This window comes from Sus scrofa, chromosome 8 (assembly GCF_054392235.1).
Source record: "Sus scrofa isolate SSC_HxYL_T2T_F1_AM1 chromosome 8, Sscrofa_HxYL_maternal_Yorkshire_Landrace_v2.0, whole genome shotgun sequence".
NCBI classification, from domain to species: Eukaryota; Metazoa; Chordata; class Mammalia; order Artiodactyla; family Suidae; genus Sus; species Sus scrofa.
The window spans coordinates 128,882,603-128,909,909 of NC_139390.1; the positions used below are offsets into that span (position 1 = coordinate 128,882,603).

Below are 27,307 nucleotides of genomic sequence, written 5' to 3' on the forward strand. Positions count from 1 at the left end.
TGATTTATTCCAGGAGATTGAATATAGTTCCCTGTGCTAGATAGTAGGACCCCACTGACCATCCATTCTAAATGTAATAGTTTGCATCTACTAACCCCAAACTCTGTGAGCATCCAACTCCCTCTCCCATCCCCGATGACAACCACAACTCTCATCTCTATTTCTGTGAATCTGTTTTTGTTTTGTGGATAGGTTCATTTGTGTTATATTTTGGATTCCACATATAAGTGCTATCATATGGTATTTGTCTTTCTCTTTGACTTACTTCACTTAGTGTAAGAATCTCTAGTTTCATCCATGTTACTACGGATGGAATTATTTTGTCTTTTTTATGGTTGAATAGTATTCTATTGTATATATGTACCATATCATCGTAAGCCATTCTTCTGTTGATGGACATTTGGTGGTTTCCATGTCTTGGTTATTGTAAATAGTACTGCAATGAACATAGGGGTGCATGTATTTTTTTGAAGTACAGTTGTGTCTGGATATATGCCCAGGAATGGGGTCACTGGAATATATGGTAGTTCTATATTGAGTTTTCTGAGAAACCTCCATACTGTTTTCCACAGTGGTTGTAGCAATCAAAGTGAGTGGTTTTGAACTGCATGTTTACTAGGGAAATAGAGGCATTAATTTTGTATTCTATTAATATCTGTATATATATGTTACTGTTTATGTTTATTGTCAATATTCTATGCTCTAAGTTTTTATTTCCCCTCTGTATACAGTGTCCCTTTAATTACCTCTAATTCGGTTTCATTCATAACCACTCTGCTAAAGTTACATTCTACATAGTCTCCAGTGACCTCCCTATAAGTCTTCTCTTGAAATATTTGATACAGTAGACCTCTAAAACTCTTCATATATAGGCATGGCATCTGATAAACCCTCAATAAGTATTGCTTAACATGTGAATTGAGAAAAAATAATCTCTCCTTATTTTCTCTCTATGATGTTGTATCAGTCAGATTCTACTCTCCAGATAATTTCTTTCTTTGATCCTTTTCCTCCCTCTTTATGTGCAGTCCCCAAAGTTTCAGTCCTCAGTTATTTACTTTTCTCTCTCCATGCTCTTCTACTCCAAGAAACCTCAACTATTGCCTCTATGTGAATAACTCCATTCTTTTTCTCAAGGCTAGCTTTATCAAGAGCTTCAGTTAACTATCTACAGTTGTCCTCTAGAGGTTTCTATTTGGATATCCTTCATCTTTTCAGACATAACTGGTTCAAAATCAAGCACAAGATGCTCCTCTTCTTCTGTGTTTCCTTATTTCTGCCATAGTTATTACTTTTGTCATAACCACTTTTCATTTTTATCTTCTTCCAATCACTATACATACTAAATATTTGTTGCATCTCTTAGAAAATACTGTGGCTTGTTCTTCCCTTCCCTTGTCAATGTTAGCAAACTCCTTGTTAGTGACCCTCAAACAGACCATCTTCAAGTCATTTCATCCTCTAAACTGTTGCCAGAGTTTATTTCTTAAACTCTCTCTTTCTTCATGAATCTCCTTTAGTCTAAAACCACCAAGAAGTGGTTTTCAAAAGCCTTTTTTTTTAAGAAAAAAAAAGAATTACTAAACAACTTTGGTTAAATAAACTCTTATATGAGACCCAAACAAATGAACTTGTAAACCTGTAGTTGTTTTGACTGAAAATATTTAAAGCCTCTTCTATTTGGGCTTTACCTACACATTGTCCCCTGGGCATTTCTGTGGAATTTTGGGGACATTTTGGAATACAATTTGAAACCTGTTGGCTCAGGTACAAAATCCTCATTTAGGATTAGGCCCTTTTTCATTCAACTAATCTGTTCACTACATCCAATTGTTCCAAGTAAATTCCATCTTTGTGCTTTGACTTCTATCATGTCTAGTGCCCACAATGCTGTTAAACCACCTTTCTACTTCTTTAAATCTTATTCAGATCTCCAAATGCAGTCCAGTCACTACCTCTTTGCAGAACATATGAATGAATATTTAGGAAATAATTGAGGCGGACCTCTTTATTCAAGTTGTAGATGTATTTTGAGGGGTACTATTTTTTATTTTTGGAAATTACCTCTGTATTACATTTGATTATTACAAAAACAGATGTCACTGAAGGTGTATCTTGGAGACATTGTGGATTTGATTCTAGACCACTGTAATAAAGCAAATATCCCAATAATATGTTATATTAATTTTTTGGTTTCTCAGTACATATAAAAGTTATGTTTAAACTATTATAATCAATTAAATGTGCGATAACATTATGTCTTAAAATACTTGTACTGTAAAAATATCTTATTGCTAAAAAATGCTAAACATCATCTGAGCCTTCAGCAAGTCATAGTCTTTTTATTGTTGTAGTATCTTGCCTTGATGTTGTCTGCTGACTGATCAGAGTGGAGAATGCTGAAGGCTGGATGGCTCTGGCAATTTCTTAAAATAAGACAGCAATGAAGTTTGCTGCATCTGTTAACTCTTCATTCCGCAAATATTTTTTCTACAGCATGCATACTGTTCTATAGCATTTTACCAGCAGTAGAATGTCTTTCAAATTTGGAGTCAATTCTCTCAAACCTTGTCATTACTTTATCAACTAAGTTTATATGATATTCTAAATCCTTTGTTGTCAGCATTTCAACAGTCTTCATATCCTCTTCACCAGGAGTAGAGTCTGCCCAAGAAACCATTCTCTTTGCTCATTCGTAAGAAGCAGCTCCTTATCCAATAAAGGCTTATCATTAGATTGCAACAATTCAGTCACATGTTCAGGCTCCACTTCTAATTATAGTACTCTCACTCTTTCCACCATATCTGCAGTTTCTTCATCCACTGAATCTTGAATCCCTCAATGTCATTCATGAGAGTTGGATGGAACTTCTACCAAACTCCTATGAATGTTGATATTGTGACCTCTTTCTATGAATTAAAAATGTTCTTAATGGCATCTAGAATGGTGAATCCTTTCCAGAAAGTTTTTAATTTCTTCACCCACATCTAGCAGAGGAATCACTATCTATGGCCTTATGAAATGTATTTTTTAAATAATAAGATTGGAAAGTCAAACTGACATCCTGATCCATGGGCTACAGAATGGATGTTGTGTTAGCAGCCATTTAAGACATCATTAATCTTGTAAATCTTCATTAGAGCTCTTAGATGATCCAGTACATTTTCAATGAACCATAATATTTTCAAATGAATCCTTTTTTTTTTTTTTTTCCTGAGCAGAAGGTCTCAACAGTGGGCTTAAAATATTCAGAAAACCATGTTGTAAACAGATGTATTGTTATGCAGGCTTTGTTGTAACATTTATAGAGCACAGGTGGAATAGATATAGAATAATTTTTAAGGCTCTCAGGATTTTCAGAATGGTAAATGAGCAGTGACTTCAACTTAAAAGTCACCAGCTGCATTAGACCCTAACAAGAAAGTCAGCCTGTCCTTTGTAGTTGTGAAACCAGGCATTGACTTCTCCTCTCTAGCTTTGAAATTCTTAGATCACATCTTCCAATAGACAGCAGTTTTGTCTCATTGAAAATCTGTTGTTTAGCGCAGTCACCTTCATTAATTATCTTTGCTAGATCTTCAGAGTAACTTGCTTCTATATCAGCACTTGATGCTTCACCTTGTATTTCTGTGTTATGAAGATGGCTTCATTATGTAAGCCAACCTCTGTCAGCTTCATCCTTTTCATCTGCAGCTTCCTCACCTCTCTCAACCTTCATAGAAGGGCATTACTTGGAATTAGGCGTTGGCTTTAGGGAACCGTTGTAGCTGGGTTAATCTCTACCCAGACCACTCAAACTTTTTCTATGTCAGCAATAAAGTTGTTTCACTTTCTTATCATTCATGTGCTCACTGGAGTAGCATTTTTAATTTCCTTTAAGAACTTTCCCTACTATTTAGTGCCCAAGGCCTAGCTTTCGGCCTATCTCAGTTTTTGACATGCCTTCCTCATTAAGTTTAATCATTTTAGTTTTTGATTTAAAGTGAGAGACATGTGAGTCTTCCTTTCACCTGAACGCTTGTAGACTATTTGTAGGAATTCTGTTTGGCCTAATTTTAATAACACTGTGTCTTAGGAAATAGGGAGACCCAAGGACAAGGAGAGAGATGAGGGAGCAGTTGGACCATACACAACATTTATCGATTAAGTTTGCCATCTGATATGGGCACAGTTTGTGGTTCCCCCAAATATTACAGTAGTAATGTCAAACATAACTGATCAACATGACAGATATAATAAAGGAAAAGTTTAAAATATTGTGAGAATTACCAAAACATGACACAGAGACATGAAGTGAACAAACACTGTTCAGTAAAGTGCAGTAAAACAAAGTGTGCCTGTATTTTATAGTCATCATATTTCAAATCCCTTAACAGAATGATTTTAAGCATTTAAAAGGAATGGGTCCAAGATTGTTTGATGCTACATTTAAATGTTAAGATCACAAATCTAAGAATAATGTCCACGTGACAAAGAGCAATAATTTAAAACATGCTTTATTTATTTTTACATTTGTTTTCTCTTAGGGCCTGCAACGTATAATCCTGTTTTACAGAAACCTTGCTCCATACCCATATTTATTACAGCATCACAGCGTTTTAAAGATTCCAAAGAGATTACTCCTGGTCCAGCGACATATGAGGTTTGTCAATGATATTTCTTTTTTAACAATAACCCGAGAGTGAAAAAGTTTCCAGGAAGTACTGAAAAATGTCTTCATTAAAGTCATTTCTGTATGTTCTATTCTTCTTATTATTTTTGGCTAAGAAAGTCTTTTTTTTTTTTTTTTGTCTTTTGTTGTTGTTGTTGTCGCTATCTCTTGGGCCGCTCCCGCGGCATATGGAGGTTCCCAGGCTAGGGGTTGAATCGGAGCTGTAGCCACCGGCCTGCGCCAGAGCCACAGCAACGCAGGATCCGAGCCGTGTCCGCAACCTACACCACAGCTCACGGCAACGCCGGATCGTTAACCCACTGAGCAAGGGCAGGGACCGAACCCGCAAGCTCATGGATCCTAGTCGGATTCGTTAACCACTGCGCCACGACGGGAACTCCAGAAAGTCTTTTTTAAACATATATTCTGACATTTCGTTAAGAATTATTTAAGAATTTAAGAATTAATTTATTTATAAATACCCTCTACATTATTAATATATACTTTTTTACATCCCTGCAACATTAATATTTACTTGTTTACATATACAAATTGAAATTTCCAAGTGTTTATTGAATTTATGAATTTGTTAGAGAGCCCAGAAGAAGAAAGCCTTGTGGATCCAATAAAAGCAGGTACTGGTTTTTTAGGTTCTTTTGATAAATGTGGATGGTTTAGTTTGGATTCATAATAAATAAATGTCCCATTGTGCTGTGGATTTTCTGCTTATTAGGAGCAGATTTAAATAAACCTGCAGGGTTTTAGAAATTGTGTTCACAATAGGCCTTAATTCCCCATTTGGTATGAAAAAAATTTTCCTGTTGGCATCTAGTATTTAAGAGTTAATACTCAGTGCAAACCACAATAAATGTTCTTTTTTGAGTTAATTCATGACAGGTTTATTTTTATGGAATATATGTTTTTTTTTTCTTATTTTAAATGTCATAATCCAAATAATTTTCCAAAATTCTGTCAAAATCAGATTCATAATATAATATCAGAAGTAAAACAAGTGAATAATGAGTTATTTTGCCTGTTGGCTGTTGAATCCCCCAAAAGATCACTGTTAATGTCTACTGATCAATCATAATTAATTTTATAAGACTTACTTCAGAAAAGAAGAATCACCTAAACAGAGTCCTAGTAGTATTTCAGAGGATGGGAGTCAAGGGAGACTATATAGATATTCTCACACACACACACACATAACGATTTAGGACCTAGGGTATGTGATGGGTTGTGTGATGTAAAGTAAGTTGTGCAAATTGGGAACTGGTAGGGATTTGGCAAAGTTTATGACATGTTTCCTTTGGACTGCTGGGTACAGTGAGGAAGGGTCTTTAAGTAAGTATTGATCAGTAAGCTATGAGTCTTGATAAGTTACATATCGCCATTCATAGTCTGATCCTATTAAATCATATTAAGTTTTTAGCTGTATGCTTCCCCACTCCCTTTTACAACTGGTTTTAATGATGTCTACAAGGGATAAATGCTCATAAATCTGATGTTATCCTTTTCCGTTTCGTGATGCATTTGTCATAGATATGCCCACTAGTCTTTCTGGTATTTAAAGATGCTCTTCCTTTTCCTAAGATTTTATAAATTATATTTATACTTCCTCATAGTCATGTATTTTGGGAAATTATTTTCTCTGTCAGGAGAAAACATTTATGGATTTAATAATGGAGTTTAATTACAGTATTGCCTGAAATTTCAAACTAATATATCCTATGAAAACTTCACTGCAAGGTAACTTTTGATGAGAATGGAGGATCTAATTTTGTCTTCCCAAAATTAGAAGATAATTTTGTTTCCTTTGATAATTGAAAACTTTTTTGGAATAAATAATCTTCTTACATAATTTTCCTTCTTTAAAGGAAAAATTAATTTTAAGCAGATAGACTGATGAATTACTAGGTTTCTTTGTTGTAATTTGCTCTTATTTGTTAGCTTGACACTTCTCTTTTTCTTTATCCCTTTTAATAAATTTCAGTTGGTGAGTTTAGAATGTGTTTGCTTTAAATATTTTACTTTTTTAATAGAAAAAAGATTCTAGAAATTAGTAACAGTTTTTTGGGATTGCAACATGGGATTCTATTTGAAAATTCCTTAAACATGTTATGATGTCTGCCATCGAGATGCTTACAGGTTTTTTAGTATCTCATGTCCACACTGGATCCCAAACTGTCAGATATTGGTGGTCTTTACAATAATATTTTTAATAACTATAGCATTCTTAAGTTACACACACACATTTGTAAAGTCTGCTTGCCATTTTCATTCTTTTGTGAATTCTGTCTTGAGTTTTGTAGATGGAATAGATGTCCTCCTTTTTTTGTGATCTGAGTTGTCATTGGTACATGTGTTTGCCCATTATATTTCAAATACAGGCTAGTCTGTATCTTTTGCTCCTTCTAGTTTTTGACATTTACTGGTTCACTCTCATGGATACTTTTGAGTATTTAATAAAAGGTAGAGGCTCTTTATTTAGTGGGAGAAGGCATGTATACTTATAACAAATACTGCATACAATTTTAGAAGATTTATTAATCCATAAAAGCTCACTTATAGTTCCAAGACTTCCCAATAGTAAATTCTGTGTTCCAGGAGGGTAAGAACTTACTTAATTTTGTATGATTAGGGTTTCAAACACAGAATCTGGCCCATGGTATTATATCAATCAAAGTTTGTTGTATAAATTGAGAAAATGGATAATCCTAGCATTTTTTTCCCTGGGATTAAATCATTCATTTTTATTAAAAAAAAGATTTATTGTGAATTTAGTTATCAGTGAGAAAAATATAGAAATGTTCTTTTAAAAATAGCAGTATATTTTATAGATTGATTCACATTCTCTTGCTACGTCTTCTGACTGAAAACATGAATTTTTAAAGATAAAATAAAGCTACACATTATTTTCCTGGAATTTAAAATTAGCAGTTATTGTGTGACAATATTAAAACATTTCTAGATAGAAGAACCTTCAATGAATTTAATTTTAAAATATCCTTTATTTAAATATTACGGAGCAATTTTAAATATACCTCTTTTTAAAAAAGCAAATTCTACTAAACTTAATTGAAATTCAATAGTACGAGTTTATTTTTAGTATATTTTTTCTGCTTTATGGATATATAGTTGACATGTAGTATTGTATAAGTTTAAGGTGTACAACATGATGGTTTTGTGCTTGTGAATATTTCAAGGTGATTAGCACAAGTTAGCAACTCTATCACCTCACATAATTAGCTTGTGTATTTGTGGTGTGTTCACATTTAAGGTTTACTCTCTTAGCAACTTTTAGTTGTATGATGCAGTATTGGTAACTGTAGTCACCATGCTTACCTTAGATCCCCTCATTCATCTTCTAATTGAAACTTCATACCATTTTCCTAATGTCTCCCCATTTCTCTTTCTCTCTAACCTCTGGCAACCACTATTCTATTCTCTATTTCTAAGAGTTCAGTTTTTAAGATTCCACATAAAAGTGAGTTAATAACTAATTTCAGTTAGCATAATGCCTTCAAGGTCTACTCATATTGTTGCAAATGGCAAGATTTCCTTCTTTTTAAAATTTGTGTGTGTGTGTGTAATATTTTCTTTATCCATTTGTCCTTAGATGGACACTTAGGTTGTTTCTATGTCTTGGTTATTGTGATTAAATTGTAGTGAAATAGGGGTGCAAATGTCTCTATAATAGTGATTTACCGCCTTTGCTTCCTGAGGTGGGATTGCTGAATCATATGGTATTTCTATTTTTAATTTTTTGAGGGACTTCCATACTGTTTTCCATTGTGGTTATAGAAATTTGCATTCCCACCAATAGTACATCAGCATTTCCTTTTCTTCATATCCTTGCCAGCATTTGTCATTCTTGTCTTTTTGATGATAGCTACTCTAGCAGTTGGGAGGTGATATATTACCGTAGTTTTAGTTTATGTTTCCCTGATGATTAATGATTTTTAGTATTTGTTCATGTTCTTTTTGGCTGTTTGTATGTTTTCCTTGAAATGACTATTGAAGTCCTCATCCCATTTTTTAACTGGATTATTATTATTGTTGCCATTGATTTGTATGAGTTCCTTTTATATCCTGATATGAATCCCTTATCAGATATGTGGTTTGCAGATATTTTCTCCCATTTCTTAGGTTGCCTTTTCATTTCGTTGATTATTTACTTTGTTGTGTGTAAGCTTTTTAGTTTCATGTAGTCCCCCTCTTTATTTTTGCTTATATTTTTGATGTCATATCCAAAAAAAATGTTGCCAAGACCATTATTAAGAAGCTTTCCCTACATTCCTCCTAGGAGTTTTATAGTTTCAGCTGTTCAACTTAAGTGTTTAATCCATTTTGAGTTAATAATTATTGTGAGTGGTGTAAGATAGGGGTCCAATTTCTTTCTTTCCCATGTGGATATTCAGTTTTCCAAGCATTATTTATTGAAGATACTATCCTTTCTCTTTGTGTATTCCTGGCACCTTGTTAAAGATTAGTTGACCATATATGCAACTATTCATTTCTGAACTTTCAGTTTGTTCCTTTGGTTGTATGTCCGTTTTTATGCTAGTTTTGATTACTATAGCTTTGTGATATAGTTTGAAATCAAGAGGTGTGGTGTCTCTACGTTTTGTTCTTTCTCAGGAATATCTTGGCTATTCAGAGTCTTCTGTAGTTTTCTACAAATTTTAGGGTTATTTATGCTAGTTCTGTGATAGTGCTATTGAAATTCTGATAGAGATTGTGTTAAGTCAGTAGATGACTTAAGTAGAAGGGGAATTTTATTATTATTAATTCATTTAATCCATGAACTTCGGATATCTTGCCATTTATTTGTTTTCAGTTTCTTCCATCAATGTCTTATAATTTTCAGTGTACAGATATTTTATCTTCTTGGTTACATTTATTCCTAAATATTTCCTTATTTTGATATGCTATTATAAATAGGATTGTTTGTTTTTTGGGTAGTTTGTTGTTAATGTATAGAAACATCATTAACTTTAATATATTCATTTTTTTGCAACTTACTGAATTCATTTATTATTGCTAACAGTTTTTGCAGCATATTTAGAATTTTCTATTTATAAGTTCCTTTCATCTGCAAACAGAAATAATTTTACTCTTTTCTTTCCAATTTGGATGATTATTATTTCTTTTTCTTGCCCAGTTGTTCTGGCTAGGATTTCTAATGCTTTGTTAAATGAGAGTGGTTAGAATGGTCATTCTTGTCTTGTTACTCACCTTAGCAAGAAAGCTTTCAAGTTTTCACTGTTGAATATGGTGTTTGCTATAGGCTTGTCATAAGCAGCTTTTATTATGTTGAGGTACATTCATTCTCTACCCAATTTGTTGACTGTGTGTGTGTAAGAATGTCGAATGTTACTTATTCTGCATCTATTGGGATGATCATATGATTTTCATTTTTCATTACATTAATGTAGTATACCATGTTTATTGATTTGTTCATGTTGAACCATCCTTGCATCTAAATGATAAATCTCATTTGATTATGGTATATGTTCCTTTTAAGGTGCTGTTGAATTTTGTTTGCTAATATTTTGTTGAGACATTTTGCATGTATATTCATCATGAATATTGCCCTGTAGTTTTTCTTTTTGTAGCCTTTTGTCTAGCCTTGTTCTCAGGGTAATGCTGGCCTTATAAAATTATTTTTTAAGAGCAGTTTTATATTTACAATAAAATTGTGATGGAAATACAGATATTTCCCATGTATTCCCTGTCCCCATTCATGCATAGTCTTCCCCATTACCTATATTACCCACTAGAATAGTACTTTTTTTTGATCAAAGATGAACCTATATTGACACATCATTGCTACCCAAAACCTGTAATTTTTGTTATGGTTCACTCTAAGTGTTGTATCTTCTATAAGTTTGGACAAATACGTAATGTCATATACCTGTCATAATACGATTATACAGTGTACTTTCACTCCCCTAAAAATAGTCTGTACTTTACTTATTCATCTCTCTATCCACTGACAACCACTGATAATTTTATGATTATAGTTTTGCCTTTTCCATAATATCATATAGTTGCAATCATATAGTATGTAGCCAATTCATATTGACTTCTTTCATTTTGTAATATGCATCTAAGTTTGTCTTGCCTTTTATATGTTAGCTTTCTTTGATTTTTAATGTAATGAAAGAAGAAAAGTGCTCTGGATTTTTCAGAAGAAGCATAAATACATTGAAAAGGAGTTTCGGAGATTTACCAATTGAATTTCATAGTCAAAAATTCAACTAGGGGATTTTAAATTTGAGAATAGATAAAATATCTCCAAGTCATCTTTTGTCTCTTTGATTTTGTTCATTATTACTTGGCAAAATCTTTGTTAGATATAAATTGTTGGTCTCAGATAAGCTCCAGTTGGCTTGATATTGATATACTTTTCTCTCAGATTCTGACAGATGAGGCTCTTATTATTATGAGAGGGTTCTCAAGTTTGGAGGAGACTTTGTAGATATTATGGAAAGTTGAGAAGCCTGCTTTAGAAAAATGCTATCTAGATTATTTTTTAATATAGAAAATAGCCTGCACACAATCTTGCAGGTAAATACAATGTAGTTAGGTGGTATAAGATCAAGAGTTATTGAAAACAAATTTTCTGGGACATTAAACTGTTCATATTGCCCAAAAAAGGCCACTTACAAGAGATAAAAAGATGTGAGGTATGTAAGTGACTAGACTTCCATTAACTACTTCAACTGGAGTGGCTCCATTTTCTATGCTTAATAAGTTATATATTTGCATAAAATTACATTAGAGAAAAATTTCCACTGCTTAAAGTTAGAAAAGTTTAAAGCCACAGTTATAGATAAATGGTAAGTTCATTGGATTAAGAGCAAACTTGGTTTTAATCTCATTCTATTGTTTAAAAAATGAAATATAAGGATAAAAACCCACTAAAGATGTAGTACAAAAAATGTACCAAAAAGGCATTTATTGCACTACTTGACAAATAGTTGGATCCGTAAATTGTAGTCATCATTACTGCTACTTTTATTTCATGAATATATTCATTTATTTCTTGCTTTAATTATGAACTCAGTCTGGCTTAGGCTCTGAGGATCCAAATAGGAAATATATTTATTCTCAAACATGTAGCAATCTGGAAGGAGAAAAAAATATAAATATTTTAATTGTAATGAGATAATTATTACCTTAGAATAGGTGAACAGTACCAAGATATGTCAATCAGATTGAATTAGGAAATCTTTAGAAGGCATTTTGTATGAAATATTAGGTGAATGGGAGTTTTCTATTTGTACAAGTGAAGGGAGCATGGTTCTAGGAAAAAGGAATGATACATGCAAACCCAGATACACTAGAGAGTAAAATATCCTTGAAAATACAATATCCATTATTGCAAAAATACAGGATAAATGGCATGACATGAGACATGTAGACAATATTAGATGACAAAGTGTGTTAGACAATTGGCATTTTTTGTTTTTTCCCTTTAACTATAGATAGAGACTCATAATTTCTGAGTATACTTATACCATTATATATTAATATAAATTAAGCAAACCCAGCTTTAACTTTTTTGTATTTTTCCTTATTTTTTCCTGATAAATTGCTAATAAAGAATGATAAAGTTTAATATAAACTATATAGTTTTTTTGGATGAAGTTTTGTTCCTAAGTTCATAAAATATATTTATTTTAGGAGTTCTCATTGTGGCGCAGCAGAAACAAATCTGACAAGTAACCATGAGGTTGCGGGTTCAATCCTTGGCTTTACTCAGTGGGTTAAGGATCCAGAGTTGCCATGAGTTGTGGTGTAGGTTGCAGACGCAGCTTGGATCCTGCATTGCTATGGCTGTTGGTGTAGGCCAGCAGCTGTAGCTCCATTTCAACCCCTAGCCTGGAAACCTCCATACACTGCAGGTGTGGCCCTAAAAGGAAAATAATAATAATAATAATTAAAAAAATTATTTTTAAATGTTTTAAAAAATCCAGCTTTATGCCATAGATTTAATGTTTGTGGGATAGTATTTCATATCCCTTGGAAATATGATTTAAACTTTTGGTTTTAGAAATCAGTTTTATATTTTAATTGTAAAGGTCATAGTACATTACTTAAAACTCCAAAGCAAATGCTTAAAGTTATCTGTCTTTGCCATTCCCAAAAAAGGTCTTTGAATCTCCCTGGACCAGAATCTATGTTTCAATTCTCCTTCATTTCTGCTTAGAGTTCTTGATATTCCTCTGAATTTCCTAAGTTACCTAGTATGGGGAGACTTGTTAAGGTCTGTCCCAGAAAATCTAATTTCAGCCTGTTGCATTTAGGTGTTGACATGCCTATCAGAGGTATGATCTGCTCTGGTATGTCCTGAAAGGGTTCCAGATTAATCATGTTACTAGTTACTGTACTGAGATAGAAATAGATCTTTGAACCATGAAGACCATTTTCAACCTAGAAAGATTGTCTGGGTGATTATAAACTATGGATCATCTTCTTGGAATCCATAAGCTCTTTTAAAAGAGCAAACTATTGTGTGCCTATACATTTTAATATTTTTCTGTGGGTAGTTTTTATAATATCCTCAAAAGGAACTGTAACGCCCACCCCAACACCAAAAATACAGTTTAAGAATTATCGCATTATTACCAAAAAATGCCTTTATCTACTTATAATCAGATAAAGAACAAAGAATCACAATTTCTACCTGATGAGGCAACACTGTCAAGTAAAGAACTAAGCTCTGGCCATGCTAATCGCAAACCTTTTTTCTTTATATGTATACTTGATTTAACACAGCATTTAATTATGAAACTGTCTGTCTAAAATATTTTTAAAATGGGGAAAGTTATGCATTATATTTTGCATAGAGTGTGTAGTCAAAAAGGTGGGTTAAATACATGATTTTTGCAATGGCATTAGGTGGTGATGTGAATGTAACAATATCAAAAACAGGGAGAGTAGACAGGAACCAGGTCTATAACTATTTAACTTATTTTTCATATGAATTAGTTTTATTTTAATGTTACATTGAAATATATCCTATTTTTGTGTGTTTCAGTATGCTAAAAACTTATCTAAGCCTCACTAATTTTATTACCAGAAAGTACTTTCACCTAAGGTGTAATTTAAGGATCTGTGAAGGCAGAAAAAGTCTTCCCCAAATGAAAATCATGTGCTTTTCTACTCTGTTATTCTGATTGCAATTGAGAAGTTCTATTATTTGTTCAAACTAGTATTTCAACTTTAACTTCGTGATGGATAAATAACCATGTTTGTAATCAAGGAAAAGATACTTTTTAAACAGTTACCAAATCTTATCTCTGGTTGTCATCATAAATCCTATTTTCATTTTCATATTCTCCTAAAATATAAAACTTTAATTTACCAGGTCATAGCATCTGGTTTATAAGTTGAAGTTTATTGACTTATTTAGTTTATCGTATCAGCATTGGAGGAGAATCAGTATTAATAAAGGCAGTAAGGGAAATAGGCTTTGCTTTGAATTTTCAACAGTAAAATCATTAGCAATATATCATCTATTTTCTTCTCCAAGAAAGTCAAAGATGAGTTTCATGTCCTTTTTGACAGATAAATTACTTTTTTACTGACACTTACCAAAACATATGCCCTCTGGCCCTCTCTCTCTCCTGACGTTACCCAATTCCAAGAAGATGCCCCTCAAGGTGAAGTGTGCTGCTTCCCATAGCTTTTACTGCACTGATTATATTCTGACTGTATATTGGCACTTACGGTAGTAATGTTTCATCTCCACTGATTCTGTCATTGATGTTGACCTAGTCATTCCTGAGGCAGTTGAGCATTAACCTGTTTATGTTCATGTTTAATAGTTCTCTTAAAAAGAGGGATGGCTACAAAATAATATATCCTTTCACTCAAAGTATTTCAGTGTCCCATGGTATGTTATTTGCTTTAATTTTTCTTTTTCTTCTTTAGCACCTTTCTCTCTTAGCTCTAGAGGTTGGAAGATGGAAATATTAATGGGATCTTATAAGTGAATAGCCACATGTATAAACGAATGCCACCTATATTCAGCCAAGGTTGCTTAAACAAGCTAGGGTTCCTAAGCTCTTCTTTTAGTGTGAGCTCTCTGCTCACTAGATATTTTATGGAGACAATTGTTAGCTTATTAGCTTCCTCAACATTGGTTGAGAATGTTGGACCTTGTATACCCATATGTCGACTTAAAAAAATGCACAACCTGAAAGTTGAGAGTTAAGTTATATTTGGGGTACAATTAGGACTTAAGCCTGGGACACAGTATCTCAGATAGTCCTGAAAAACCACTCTGAGGAGACAAGGAGGAAATATGAGTTTTTGCAACAAAGGGAAGCTCGTAGGAATAAAAGATTGATAGTTAGCCGGATTTACAGAAAAAGATTTACAAAAAAACCAGTTTCTATGGGAAGATGTAAAGGTCTGGGCTTACTAGAATTGCTTCTTTGAATGCACCTCTGCTCTGCGGCAGTCTTTGTTTCTTTCCTGAGTTTCTTCAGGGCTCACTGTCCCACCATTGGGAGTGGCTGTTCTTACAGAGGACCAGGACATCTTTTGTCCATTTAACAACAGCCCAGGAGGTAGTATTTCAAATCTGAAATACTGCCCCAAAGAGGAAAGCGGGAATATCAAGATATAAGTCATAAAGATGAAGCGGGGGTGGGGGTGCATGCAGCCATGCACACATTGCTGGTCTCATGGTTACTACTAGTCACAAACACCAGTCATCACTGAAGGATTTTATTGTTTTTCTAAATGAGGAGAGGCAAGAATTGGAGTCATAAAATCTTTTCCTAAAAATATCTATCAGAAGACCTGTTCTTCCAGTTTTACCCGAGCACAGAGTGCTTCACTCTTGGTCTCCACCCTGAGCTCTACTCTGGGGGTGCTGCAGGTTGGCAGCTGCAGTGACAGGCTCATGTTTTACTTCATGTAGAGGCTGATGGCAAGTGCCAAATTTCAGTTCACACATATCACTGTGTATAATCATTACATATCAGGAATACTCCTTGATATTTATTCACCAGTCTTAGATTAGTCCTGACTTGCTCAGGTTTACATTTTTCTCCTAAGGACTGGAATAGGCCACTTTCTGGCTACCTCATATATCATTGGTCTTAAAATCTTATAAGATACAGTCTACTTTCTGTCCTGGAAAACATTAAATCTTATTTTGTTTAATATCATGAATTCAAAGAATATCTACAATTAAATTATACTCTAATGTTTGTCGTATCTTTTACTATATATATATATATAGTAAAAACTAATATTCATATAAAGTGTCTATCTACTTCCCTGTTTGAAAGTTACTAATTGTTTCTGTATCTTAAAAACATGTAACACACCACCATCGATTATTGCTATATTTTCGCCTTGTAATAAAAATAAACGTTTCTACTTTAGAGGATGGAGAAGAGAGATAAATAAATCTCTTAAATGTACTTTCCAAATGCACATAACAGTTTTAAATAGCCCCATTTTCTGTGTATGACACATACTGCTTTGGATTTGATCAAAATATTTATGTTTCTTTATGATAAGAAGGAAGATGCTTCTTACAAGTACAGAGAGTTTTGTGTCATTTATTTTAAATCCTCAAATACTTTCCTTTCAATCTTTTGTTTCCTTTTGGTGGCCAAAAAGTTGACTGAAAATGTAAAACTAACAACAGACAGCATATTCAGATGTGTCTAATAGTTGTTTATTTAGCCCCTTTTGTGAGTATAGTGTAGTGCTCAATGCAGATAAACAAGCAGCCAAGCTTTAAAATTATGTTTTATTTCTGTAGTGGAAAACAGATGAATTAATAAAGATGAAATTATATATACACACACACACACACACATATATATGTATATATCTCTTTCTGATCTCTGTTCTGTGTGCAAGGTTTTGATTAGATTTCCTGGTATAATAAGTAGTTATGATTATATTGAACTAGTAATTGTGGTCCCAATTTATTCTATAATATTAAATTATTTTCTTCGCTATTCTATAAGAATATTACTACTTTCATTTCCATATATTTAATAATTTCAGTTGACCGCTGAGAGACTGGAGACCTATGTTGCCTGTATATTTTTTATTGAAGCATACTTGATGTACAATATTATGTAAGTTATAGGTGTGTAATAAAGTGATTAAGAATTATTAAAGTTATACTCCATTTTCAGGTATTATAAGAAATTGGCTGTATTTCCTGCATTGCACAATATATACTTGTAGCTTATAGTGCACACAATAGTTTGTACCTCTTAATCCCCTACCCCTAAGTCCACCTCCTTCCCTCTCCCCACTGGTAACCACTAGTTTGTTTCTACATATGAGTCTGCTTCTTTTCTATTATATTTGTTAGTTTGTTTTTTTAGATTCCATGTATAAGTGATATCATACTTTTGCCTTTCTCTGTCCGACTTTTGCCTTTCTCTGTCCCACTTATTTTACTTAATATAATACCCTCCAAGTCATCCATGTGTTGGAAATGGCAAAATTTCATTCTTTTTTATGGCTGAGTAGAATTCCATTGCATATATTTGTGGCCCTTTTTTTTTTTTAAAGAATCTGATACCTATTAGACATAAATAAGATCTTATATTGTCTTATTAAAAACCTTAGCATCATTGTCAGTTGAGAAAACTGAATTGTTTTATTTTATTAGAAATCTAGCATTTTATCTTTATACATTTATTTCCTTAATGTGCACTGGTCCTAATTAAACTTAATTATATTTGAGATATTTGATGAATATTTATAATTCCAATTATATTTTACATAATCTGCTTAAAAAAGTGGTACAAATTTAAAAGATAAGCAAATTTTCAAAAATTCTGATTATCATAACTTGGCTAAAGTGACTTTTAGAAATTATTTAAGATTTTCTTCATTTGAGTTCTAAGTGAATATCTGCTCATATATTATATCCTAATGTTTAAATAAAGGTTACAAATTAAACCCAGAATTAGTAGATTGCTAACTTGAACAATGTAATGTTTGTGTACATATCATATGAAGATTACTTTTAGATGATAACATTTAGGACCTGAAGGGCACTGGAACATTACTTAATTTAATTCTTTAATATATTCTGTAATTTTATTCTTTCATGGAACATCAATAACATGCATAGAATTAAGCTACGTATTGTGAAGGATACATGAGTAGATTAGTCTCTCAATTGTTCACAATTGGGAGGTAAAAAAGACAAGTCTGTGATTAAAAAGATAGTGGTTTAGTACAAAATAATTTCGGAACATATGCCAATTTTTTTCTTTGCATGAGATATACATGTTGTAATATAGTCAGAAGATCTCTTGTTAATTCTGACTTTATCACTACTAATTTTTTGAGAAGCAGGCCCCTCCCCAAACCCCTCTTCCACTCCATACTGGCAGGTAGAAGGAGAGACTGCGAATCGTAAGATTTTGTGCATATAACTTCTTTTGTTCTCTTTATCCTGGACTTAAATAAAAACACATTAAAATGCTAAATATGTAATTTGAAAGAAAATAAAAATTTCCACTTGGAAATTTAGTCATATAAAATAATTTTAGAGAAAATTAAATATCAATTTATAAACCTAAGTGCAATACATTTACCACTCTTAATTTATTTTGTGTAAAGGGGTAAAAAACATCCTCTGCTACTGAAAAATAATTTTAAATCATGATCTAAAAATTATCGATGAAATAAGCCTATTATTTGCCATTCAATACATTTAACATCAAAATTAAAAGGGGAAGAATCATGTACCAAAAAAGGGGGAGAGAGAGTAAATGAATAAATATTCATTGTACTTTGAGCTACCCACCTTCTTCCGGATTACTTCTAGAAGTCTGGCAGCCACGGTTCTAACTCCCAGGCAGGAAAATGGAAGATTGTTCTCTGAGGAACAGAGCAATCCTATAGAAAAAGAAAAACAAAGGCACCCTAAAAGTTCTTGCATCAAAGTTTTACTAATGAAATAGCTAAACCTCAACATTCTGGACACAGGATTAGGTTGACAAGCTCCAACTATGCCCAGAGAACTTCTAATCAATCTCTCATGTCCTAAGGATTAGGGGAAAAAGCAAATGGACAGTAAAGATCAATGACATTTGAGTTCAAAATCTGATAAGATAAAGACCAAAAAAAAAAAAAAAAAAAAAAAAAAAGAAGAAAGAAGAAAGAAAGGAAAAGAGAATCTGTGAGGAAATACACATCTTGCAAGGAGAAGAAAGTTTAAATGACCTAGGGTTTTCAGACAAGACACTCTGTCCAAAACATGAGAGTGCTCAATGGACTTTTATTTTATATGGAGTGCTTATGAGGACTGAGTGCTATTACCTAAAGTAAATAGCATGCTTTTTCTTCCATTCTTTCCCCCAACACTCCTCGCTCTCTGACCTCATCTCCAATTTAGGTTGAACTACATAAAATTACAAATTTTGTAACAATGGCTGAATATTGGCAATTTCACTTGGCTTGACTTCATCCTATTCTTCCTTGCGTTGGTTATACACTCTATCAGCCAGACCATTCTCCTTGACTTTTTTAAAAAAATAAATTTTATTTTTTAGAGCGGGTCTAGGTTTACAGAAAAACTGTGCTGAAATCCCAGAGGGTTCCCAGTACTTCACTCTCCCCACCCAGATTCACAGTTTCTACTATTATTAACATCTTACATTGTGTGTGTACATTTGTTATAACTGATGAACCGATATCATTACATTATTATTAACAAAAGTCCACAGTTCACATTCTTTGTGTGGTACATTTATATGGGTTTTTATAAATTCATAATGTCCTGTATCATATAGAATAGTTTCACTGACTTAAAAAAGCCCTTTCTTCTTTCTATTGATTCCCTGGCAATTACTGATCTTTTACCGTGTCCATAGTTTTGCCTTTTCAAGAATGTCATATAATTTGAGTCAAACCATGTGTAGCTTTTCAGATTGGCTTCTTTCACTTTATAATATGCATGTGAGATCCTTCCATGTCTGTTCATAGTTTGATAGCTCATTTCTTTTTATTGCTGAATACTATTTCATCTCCCTTGTGGGACTGGTTCATAGTTTATCCATTCACCTACTGAAGGACATCTTGGTTACATCTTTTGACTTCTTTTGGCAAACATAAATTAAGTTGCTATAAATATCTGTGGACATATGTTTTCATTTCATTTGGATAAATAGACGTGAAATTGCTGGATCATAGACTATATTTACTTTGGAAGAAACTGCTGGATTGACTTCTAAAGTGTCTGTACCATTTTTCATTCCCACCAGCAACAAATGAATGTCTATTGCTCTGCATTCTCACCAGCATTTGATGTTGTCAAAGTTTTGGATTTTAGCCATACCAGTAGTCATATAACGGTACCCGGTTGTTTAAATTTGCAATTCCCTAACGGCCTTTACTTTTGAGCAGCTCTTTGTATGCTTATTTTCAATCTCTATCTCTCACTTGGTGAGATGTCTATTCAGATCTTTTGTCTATTCTGTGATTTTAAAAATCATTGAGTTCCTTTGTATATTTTGTATACAAGTCTTTTATTAGATACATGTTTTTTGCAAGTATTTTCTTCAAGTTTGTCATGTCTTTTCATTCTTCTCACAGTATCTTTCAGAGTAGATATTTTAAATTTTTTATGAAGTCCAACTTATCAATTTTTTTTCTCATGGTTTGTACTGTTGATGTTGTATCTAAAATCATTGCCAAATGCAGGTTTGTGTAGATTTTTCTCCTGTATTTTCTTCTAGAGATTGTATAGTTTTGTGTTTTATGTTGAGATCTGTGTTCCATTTTGGTAGTTTTTATAGCAGGATGTACCTGGTCTGCCAAGGCTGCTAATTATAAATACGTCTGAAATTTATCAATTTATAAGGCACAACTCTCTAGAAAATGTCACATAATCTATGCAATTATGGGAAAATGTCACATAATCTATGCAATTATGGGAGTATAAAATAGAGTTAGTGACTGAATAGCTTTCTTCTGTGTAAGTAATGTTATGTGTGCATTGCTTAGGAACTACATGTGTTTGACTGGTCCAGAACCCATCATTTGACAAGGAGGGGGAATTGACTTAAATGTGCTGATGGTCATGCTACTTGCTGTGCCTTGAGTGACAGAGTTCTTTGTCTTGGATCCAGGATTCTCATTGTTTTTGTCATGAAACTTCTTAGCTTGTAAGTGAGTAAAATAAAATTCCAACCCAATGCATTTCTACTGGCAACAGTTGACTAGAGCTACTTAGCAGCTGCCCCTTTAAATAAATCACATATTCTCCAGGTTTCCATGGCCCCCACTACTGCAGCTCACTGTCATTTGCCTCTTTCTATAATTTAGTTTTTATTTTCTTATTGTAAAATTAAGAGGCATTGTAGAATAGTGACTGGCACCAAAGATGCAAACTGTGATTCAAATTTAAATTTCTCTACGTAAACCTCTGTGACTTTAGGCAAGTTATTGAAGATTTCTGTGCTTCTTCCTCCTTTGATTATGATGTGGAGACAATAACAATGCTTTTTTTATGTTTGTTGTACAGATTCACTGACTTAGTTACCAATTAAATTCTGCTGACTTAGTTCACTGAGTTAGTATACTTAAAGTACTTGAGCTGACCATACAGTAAATGATAGTTATTGCTATTAAAAACCATGTCTCTCCCTATTAAAAATGAGAAAGTAAAGGAGGGATATTTAGGTCAAAAATTCAGAATACAATATTTTTTGTGGAATTTTTCTTATGCTTATACAAAGTGTATTTGTATTGGAGAGTTAATTTAGTAATATTCCAGGTAATTACAGCATACTTGAAGCATAGTGTTACATGATTATCTTTGTGATCTAATTATTGTAATTATTTTTGGGTTTTATGGAAATTTGCATTAGAAATTCAAAATTTGACAGAAACTTAAAGTAACAGAAAGTTAGTTATAATCTCAATAATGAGAAAGGAACCCCTTATAGAATATGCTAAGCTTTCACAGTGTGAAAGAGTATCTCCAAATATTGTCAGAGTATCCATGAATAATTAAATGATGTGGAAAGAGTATCCATGCTCAGTTTATTGAATTCAACGTTTTAAAAACAGAAAAGCTAAATATGATTGATAATTCTTCATGAATAAAAGATGCTAAAGATATTTTTCATCTGTCAATTTATGATAATGATGGAGGTAGATTAATCATTTGGTTTTGGAAGCTGTAATCTTGACTCTCTTGGCCATGTTCTTTAATAAATGACTTTTTTTTTGAAGTTATAGCTCTTTGGGATGCCTAGTAGAGACATATATAATTTGTGAAATGTGGTAAAATGCCCTTTCTGCATTTAATAGTAACCTATAGGAAAATATCCATAAAGTTGAAAAATATGTTATAAAGATTTGGGGAATTTTATCTTAAACGTTTTCCATAACATTGTATGAACAAGTGTGTTTGTTATCAGTGGTAATTTAGAAAGATAAAATTTGATTAAGTGGTTCTTTAGTAGGTGCTAGGTAGGTCCAAATGAGAAAGTTGATTCTGTCAGTACAACCAACACTCTCTACAAACTCTTAATTGGTAATGGTGCATAGATCACTATGTGATTCTATTGTTATATCACAGAATAAATTAAATAGGGTGTAAATGGAACAAATACATTAAACAATATTAGAGTAACTGCCATATCTAGAAATCGCTTTTAAATAATTCTCATATAAGGCTATTTCAACGGATATGTTGATTTTTTTTTTTTAAATGAAGAGGATGACTAGTAACGATCTGGCTTCTAATTTTATTTTTTGAAAAAAGGCATGCTTTTTGTAAGGTACTTACTTGCTTATTTGTCAGTTCCAATTCACAAGAAACAGAAGAAAGAGGTATCTGCTGTCATATTCCATAAAAATAGGAACTTTAGAAATTAAATCCTAAACTTGGAATATCAATTCGTGAATATCTTGAGAACCTAGTGACATCAGCCACACTTAACACTTAAGAAAACAAAATTTACTCTGTTCTGGGTACCTAAAATAGTTATAAGATCAAGCTTCACTTATCCCTACCATTGCATCTAATTTCTCCCATTATTGTTAATTTTTGCACTGGCTAGAACACTTCCTGAAACATTCTAATAAATTTCCTTTTGTTTTTTCTATGTAGAATAGAAAATGAACCTATTCACATCAGAGGTTAGAACCCCTGCTCAATTCAGTATTCTACACATTATCTAAAACTAACATTTTCTATTTGAGTGATCATTTTCTTTGACATTTTCACTTCTTTTTATTTCCATCAGCACTAATGAGTTTCTCTGGGTCTGTATTTGTCCAGGAAATACACTTAAAATAATTGTTGTGTTACTGCATGTGAAGAGGCAAATAGAAAATAACCCGTTTGAATTGAAATATAGATACCAATATCCCAATAATGGGTAATACAAATATATACTTGAGGAAAGTCACAAATTATAGAGATTTACAAATTCTTAAAGTAATTTAAACTTTTTGTAGTAAATTCATGAAAGCCACATTCTTATAGAGTTGTGATTACAGTTTCTCTCTTTGTGTTAGTCAAGTTCAAGATGACTTTGTAGATGGGGAAAGCATAAAGGGAAAATGATACGTATTATATCTTATTATTGAGGTCCTCGTAGGTAGCATAGTCTTCTCGTTAGAAGTTAACCTTTTGTGATAAGACAGACATAGGAGCTCCTCTGGCTTTTCCACCCCCTCTTGCTTCATTCATGTCCAGAGTATTAGAGAACTGAGCCCCAGATCCCTAATATTTAAAATCAGGATATTAACAGGATCCACTTGATAGGACATTTTAAGTATTATGAAAAAAGTATGTATGCTGGCTGGGTGCATAATAAGTCTTAATTATATTATTTTTACTTGGTTTTTATTTTTTTTATTATTAGTAAGTACCATTTAAAAACAAGAAATTTATATATATATATAACCTAATCTATTAGTAAATACTTTGAATAATAATTTGAATTCTATTATATTTGCATACATATTATTTCAAAATGTGTGCTGACTTTATTTCTCTTAAGTGGATTTTTCTTTATTTTCCCAACATTAGCAGAGAAATCTTTAATGTACAGTTATTGCATAGCTTTATATGTTCCTTACTGCCATGATTTCATAGTGGTTCCAATTAGAAAACTGAAAAAATTCACTTTAAGTATTATTTTTAAATTATATGTTAAATATGTATGATTAAAGTGAACATTGGATATTTTTATTGAGGTATGTACTTTCTGCAATAGCTAGCATTTCCATTGACTACTTTTTTCTCCTAGTATATTCATGCATAAATCCTAACATCCACAAAAAATTAAAGAAACAGTTATATAGTTTTTCCCAGAGGATATTATGAAATGATGTATATATTGATTTTTTATGATTTTTTTTGGGAAATTTTTTGGGTACAATTTTAATTAGAACTGAAACAATCTCCTAATCTTGAAATTACCTATGTTGAGTAGGCTTAGCTGCATATAAGAGAAAATTCAAAATCACTGTAGAAATGTCTTCCTTTCTCATGTAAAAGACTCTTATAGAGCTCTTACAGAGGCTCCATGAAGTCATCAGGAACATGAGCTTCAACCAGTTTACCACTTAGCACCCTGACCATGGGGTCTTTACCCTCCTAGTTCAGGAGGGTTATCACAAACATCACATCCAATTCCACTTACTAGAGGGGGAGGGGAAAGGAAAAGGGATCCCCTCTTCTTTTGAAGGAAATACTCCCCAAATTTGCTACAAAAGTTACTCTTATAATTGGATACATTTTTTTTTTAGATGTTAATAGCCAATACTTATAAATACAAGGCTACATTCAGCTATAAGAGGCTCAGCTAAAAATTGGGATATTGGAGTTCCCTTCATGGCTCAGTGGTTAGTGAACCTGATTAGGATCCAGGAGGATGTGGATTCAATTCCTGGCCTCACTCAGTGGGCTAAGGCTCCTGCATTGCCATGAGCTGTGGTATAGATTGCAGATGCAGCTTGGATCCTGCGTTGCTGTGGCCGTGGAATAGGCCAGTGGCTGTAGCTCTGATTAGACCCCTAGCCTGGGAACTTCCATATGCCGCAGGTGCAGCCCTAAAAAAAAAAAAAAAGGATATTAAAACCAACTAGCAGTCTCTGCCACACTGTCCTTTGAAGAATACAGGTATGCCCTCAAAAGTGTTAAAGACAACTATTAAATCTGGCTTTGTAAACTACAGAAAATTGGTCAGGCTATCACAACTTAGTCATCATTTGTTTTTTCATGATTAAATTGTTATAATAGCTATAATTGGTTCTGCATCATCTCCTAAGAAAATGGTAGAGTTATTAAAAAACAGTAAATGCCGTGTCTTACCACTCACCTTTTCAATACATCAAACCATTTTAGAGTTCCTTTAAAGCATTTTTACTAGGTGGGTAAAAATCTTGAGTTGCAAAAAGCATTTTATGGTTTATGCACTGATAGTGCCTGATTATCCATTAGGAGTATTGCTTTAGGACAATACTCATACTGACTAAAGTGCTTCATTAATTGACTTTCAAGAAAAAAACATTTTACCTCACATGTTCAATTTTGGGAAAAAAAAAAAAAACCCTCTGGAAAACCACTAATCTAAACTTAAGTATTGAATTGAAAAACCTATCTAATTTAGAAAGTTGTTCATATGAGTAAATTCTCTTTATGCAAAGTAGCACTGCTTATTCTTGCCTTCTGATGAAACTTCTAATGATATGAGAGAAATCATCAGAAAATAAAAAAATCCAAGTTTTCGTTTGTCCTGGTTTTAAGGGAAACAAGTCATTTGTCTTAGGATTTAAGAATCTTGTGGCAGTACAGTTCATGATTTAGCCTTAATTAATTTAGCAAGGCATAGACTTTTAGAAGTTGTGGAAATCTTTGAGAATACAGCCTCTAATACCATCATTTTATGTTGAAGCACCATGGTCTGGAAAGTTTAAGTGACTTGACAAGGTCACATCAATGAGTTAGTGGCAGTGCTGAAACCAAAACAAGGTTTTACTGCTTTTTAGTTGATTGACCTTTCCTCTCTCCTTTCCCTTCCATCCTTCCTCTGCTTCCTATATATATTAGCTTTAACATTAAAATACTTGTATATCGGAGTTCCCGTCGTGGCGCAGTGGTTAACGAATCCGACTAGGAACCATGAGGTTGTGGGTTCGGTCCCTGCCCTTGCTCAGTGGGTTGACAATCCGGCATTGCCGTGAGCTGTGGTGTAGGTTGCAGACGCGGCTTGGATCCCGCGTTGCTGTGGCTCTGGCGTAGGCCGGCAGCTACAGCTCCGATTGGACCCCTAGCCTGGGAACCTCCATATGCCATGGGAGCGGCCCAAAGAAATAGCAAAAAGACAAAAAAAAAAAAAAAAAAAAAACAACAACAACAAAAAAACTTGTATATCATACATCAGGTGCATATGTAAAAAGGAAATCAGTTTGGCAAAAATAGTTTAAAACAGAGAATAAAGTGCTTTAACATTGGTGAAAAGTCGGTGGAGGGAACGCTAAGCTGAGATTCCTGGGAATAGCTTGCAGGAACCATAGCACAGTTCAGCAGAGTAGCTGAGGCTGCCTCCACACATTTTTCTCCAAGAAAGATGTGATGCATAAAACTGGTGACTGGAATCTGGAATACTGATGGCTAAGCTATAGGAACTCCATAACTGCAGTTTGACAAGCATAAAGCTACAGAATGGACCTTGGAATATTGCTGCTGAAAAATCCACATATCAGCTATGTCTGCAAGAAATAATGGCCTTTATTTCAATATTCCTCCTATCCTATGCATGATTGATTGTTGGTACCCAATTTTCATCTAAGACCTCAACTGTAAAGAAGTCTGATAAATGTTGTCTTTAAGTTTGCAGTCTCCATATTGCAAAGGAGGCACCCCAGAAGTGCTTTAGGAGGAAACTGGCTTTATATATAAAACCTGTACAAACATAAACAAATATACCTAAACACAGAGATAAATAAAGCAGAGGAAAGAAGAAAACATTGCCGTGGCTTCAGCTGGAGAGCCTTCTATTCTTGGGGTACTCCAGGAGATAACACTTCATGAGCAGTGCTGGGCAGCACCTCCAAATGTGGAATATGTTACTCCAAAGTCCAGAGAGACCTGCCAAGATATGTACTTCTTTCTGATATTAACAGGTTTTTTTTGTTTGTTTGTTTGTTTGTTTTTTGTTTTTGGGTGGGTCCTTTGCTTTTGTATTTGTTTTTTTACTTTTTGTTGACTGAACTAGCTCAGTGGAGCCACAGAGCTTTTATAAAGGAGGCAGGTCTTGAATTTTCACCAAGTTGCTCCAAGGTTTGTAAATGTAATTAATTCACAAAATCATAGAAACTTAGATTTTATAGAAACCTTGGGAATGTATAGTTACTGCTAATAATAAATAGCTGGAACCATTGAGGTCGGAAGAGGTTGACTGATTTTACCTTCGATCATAATGGTAAATGCTAAAGGTAAAAACTGAAGATTTCTTTGCTCTAATGCTTTCTATTACACCTTGATTTCACGAAATGTATTATAATCATTAATATATTAAGAATTTTGTTTTGTGTTACATTTGAATTTCAGGATTTAGATCCAGTTATTGAGTAAAATTTTTCAAAATGTGAAAATGAATAGATACCTGCTTTGGTTAA

General features: G+C 33.2%; 1 protein-coding gene across 9 annotated transcripts in view; it reads left to right on the forward strand.

Annotated features, from left to right (window-relative positions):
• The window catches only part of STPG2 (sperm tail PG-rich repeat containing 2), a 552,915-nt gene that overhangs the window by 321,764 nt on the left and 203,844 nt on the right, over positions 1 to 27,307 (forward strand). For all 9 annotated transcript variants that reach the window (XM_084973380.1, XM_084973377.1, XM_084973378.1 and 6 more), the window contains one exon: positions 4,527 to 4,642. In XM_084973380.1, coding sequence (XP_084829506.1) covers positions 4,527 to 4,642 — 116 coding nt within the window. The remainder of the gene's footprint in view (positions 1 to 4,526; positions 4,643 to 27,307) is intronic.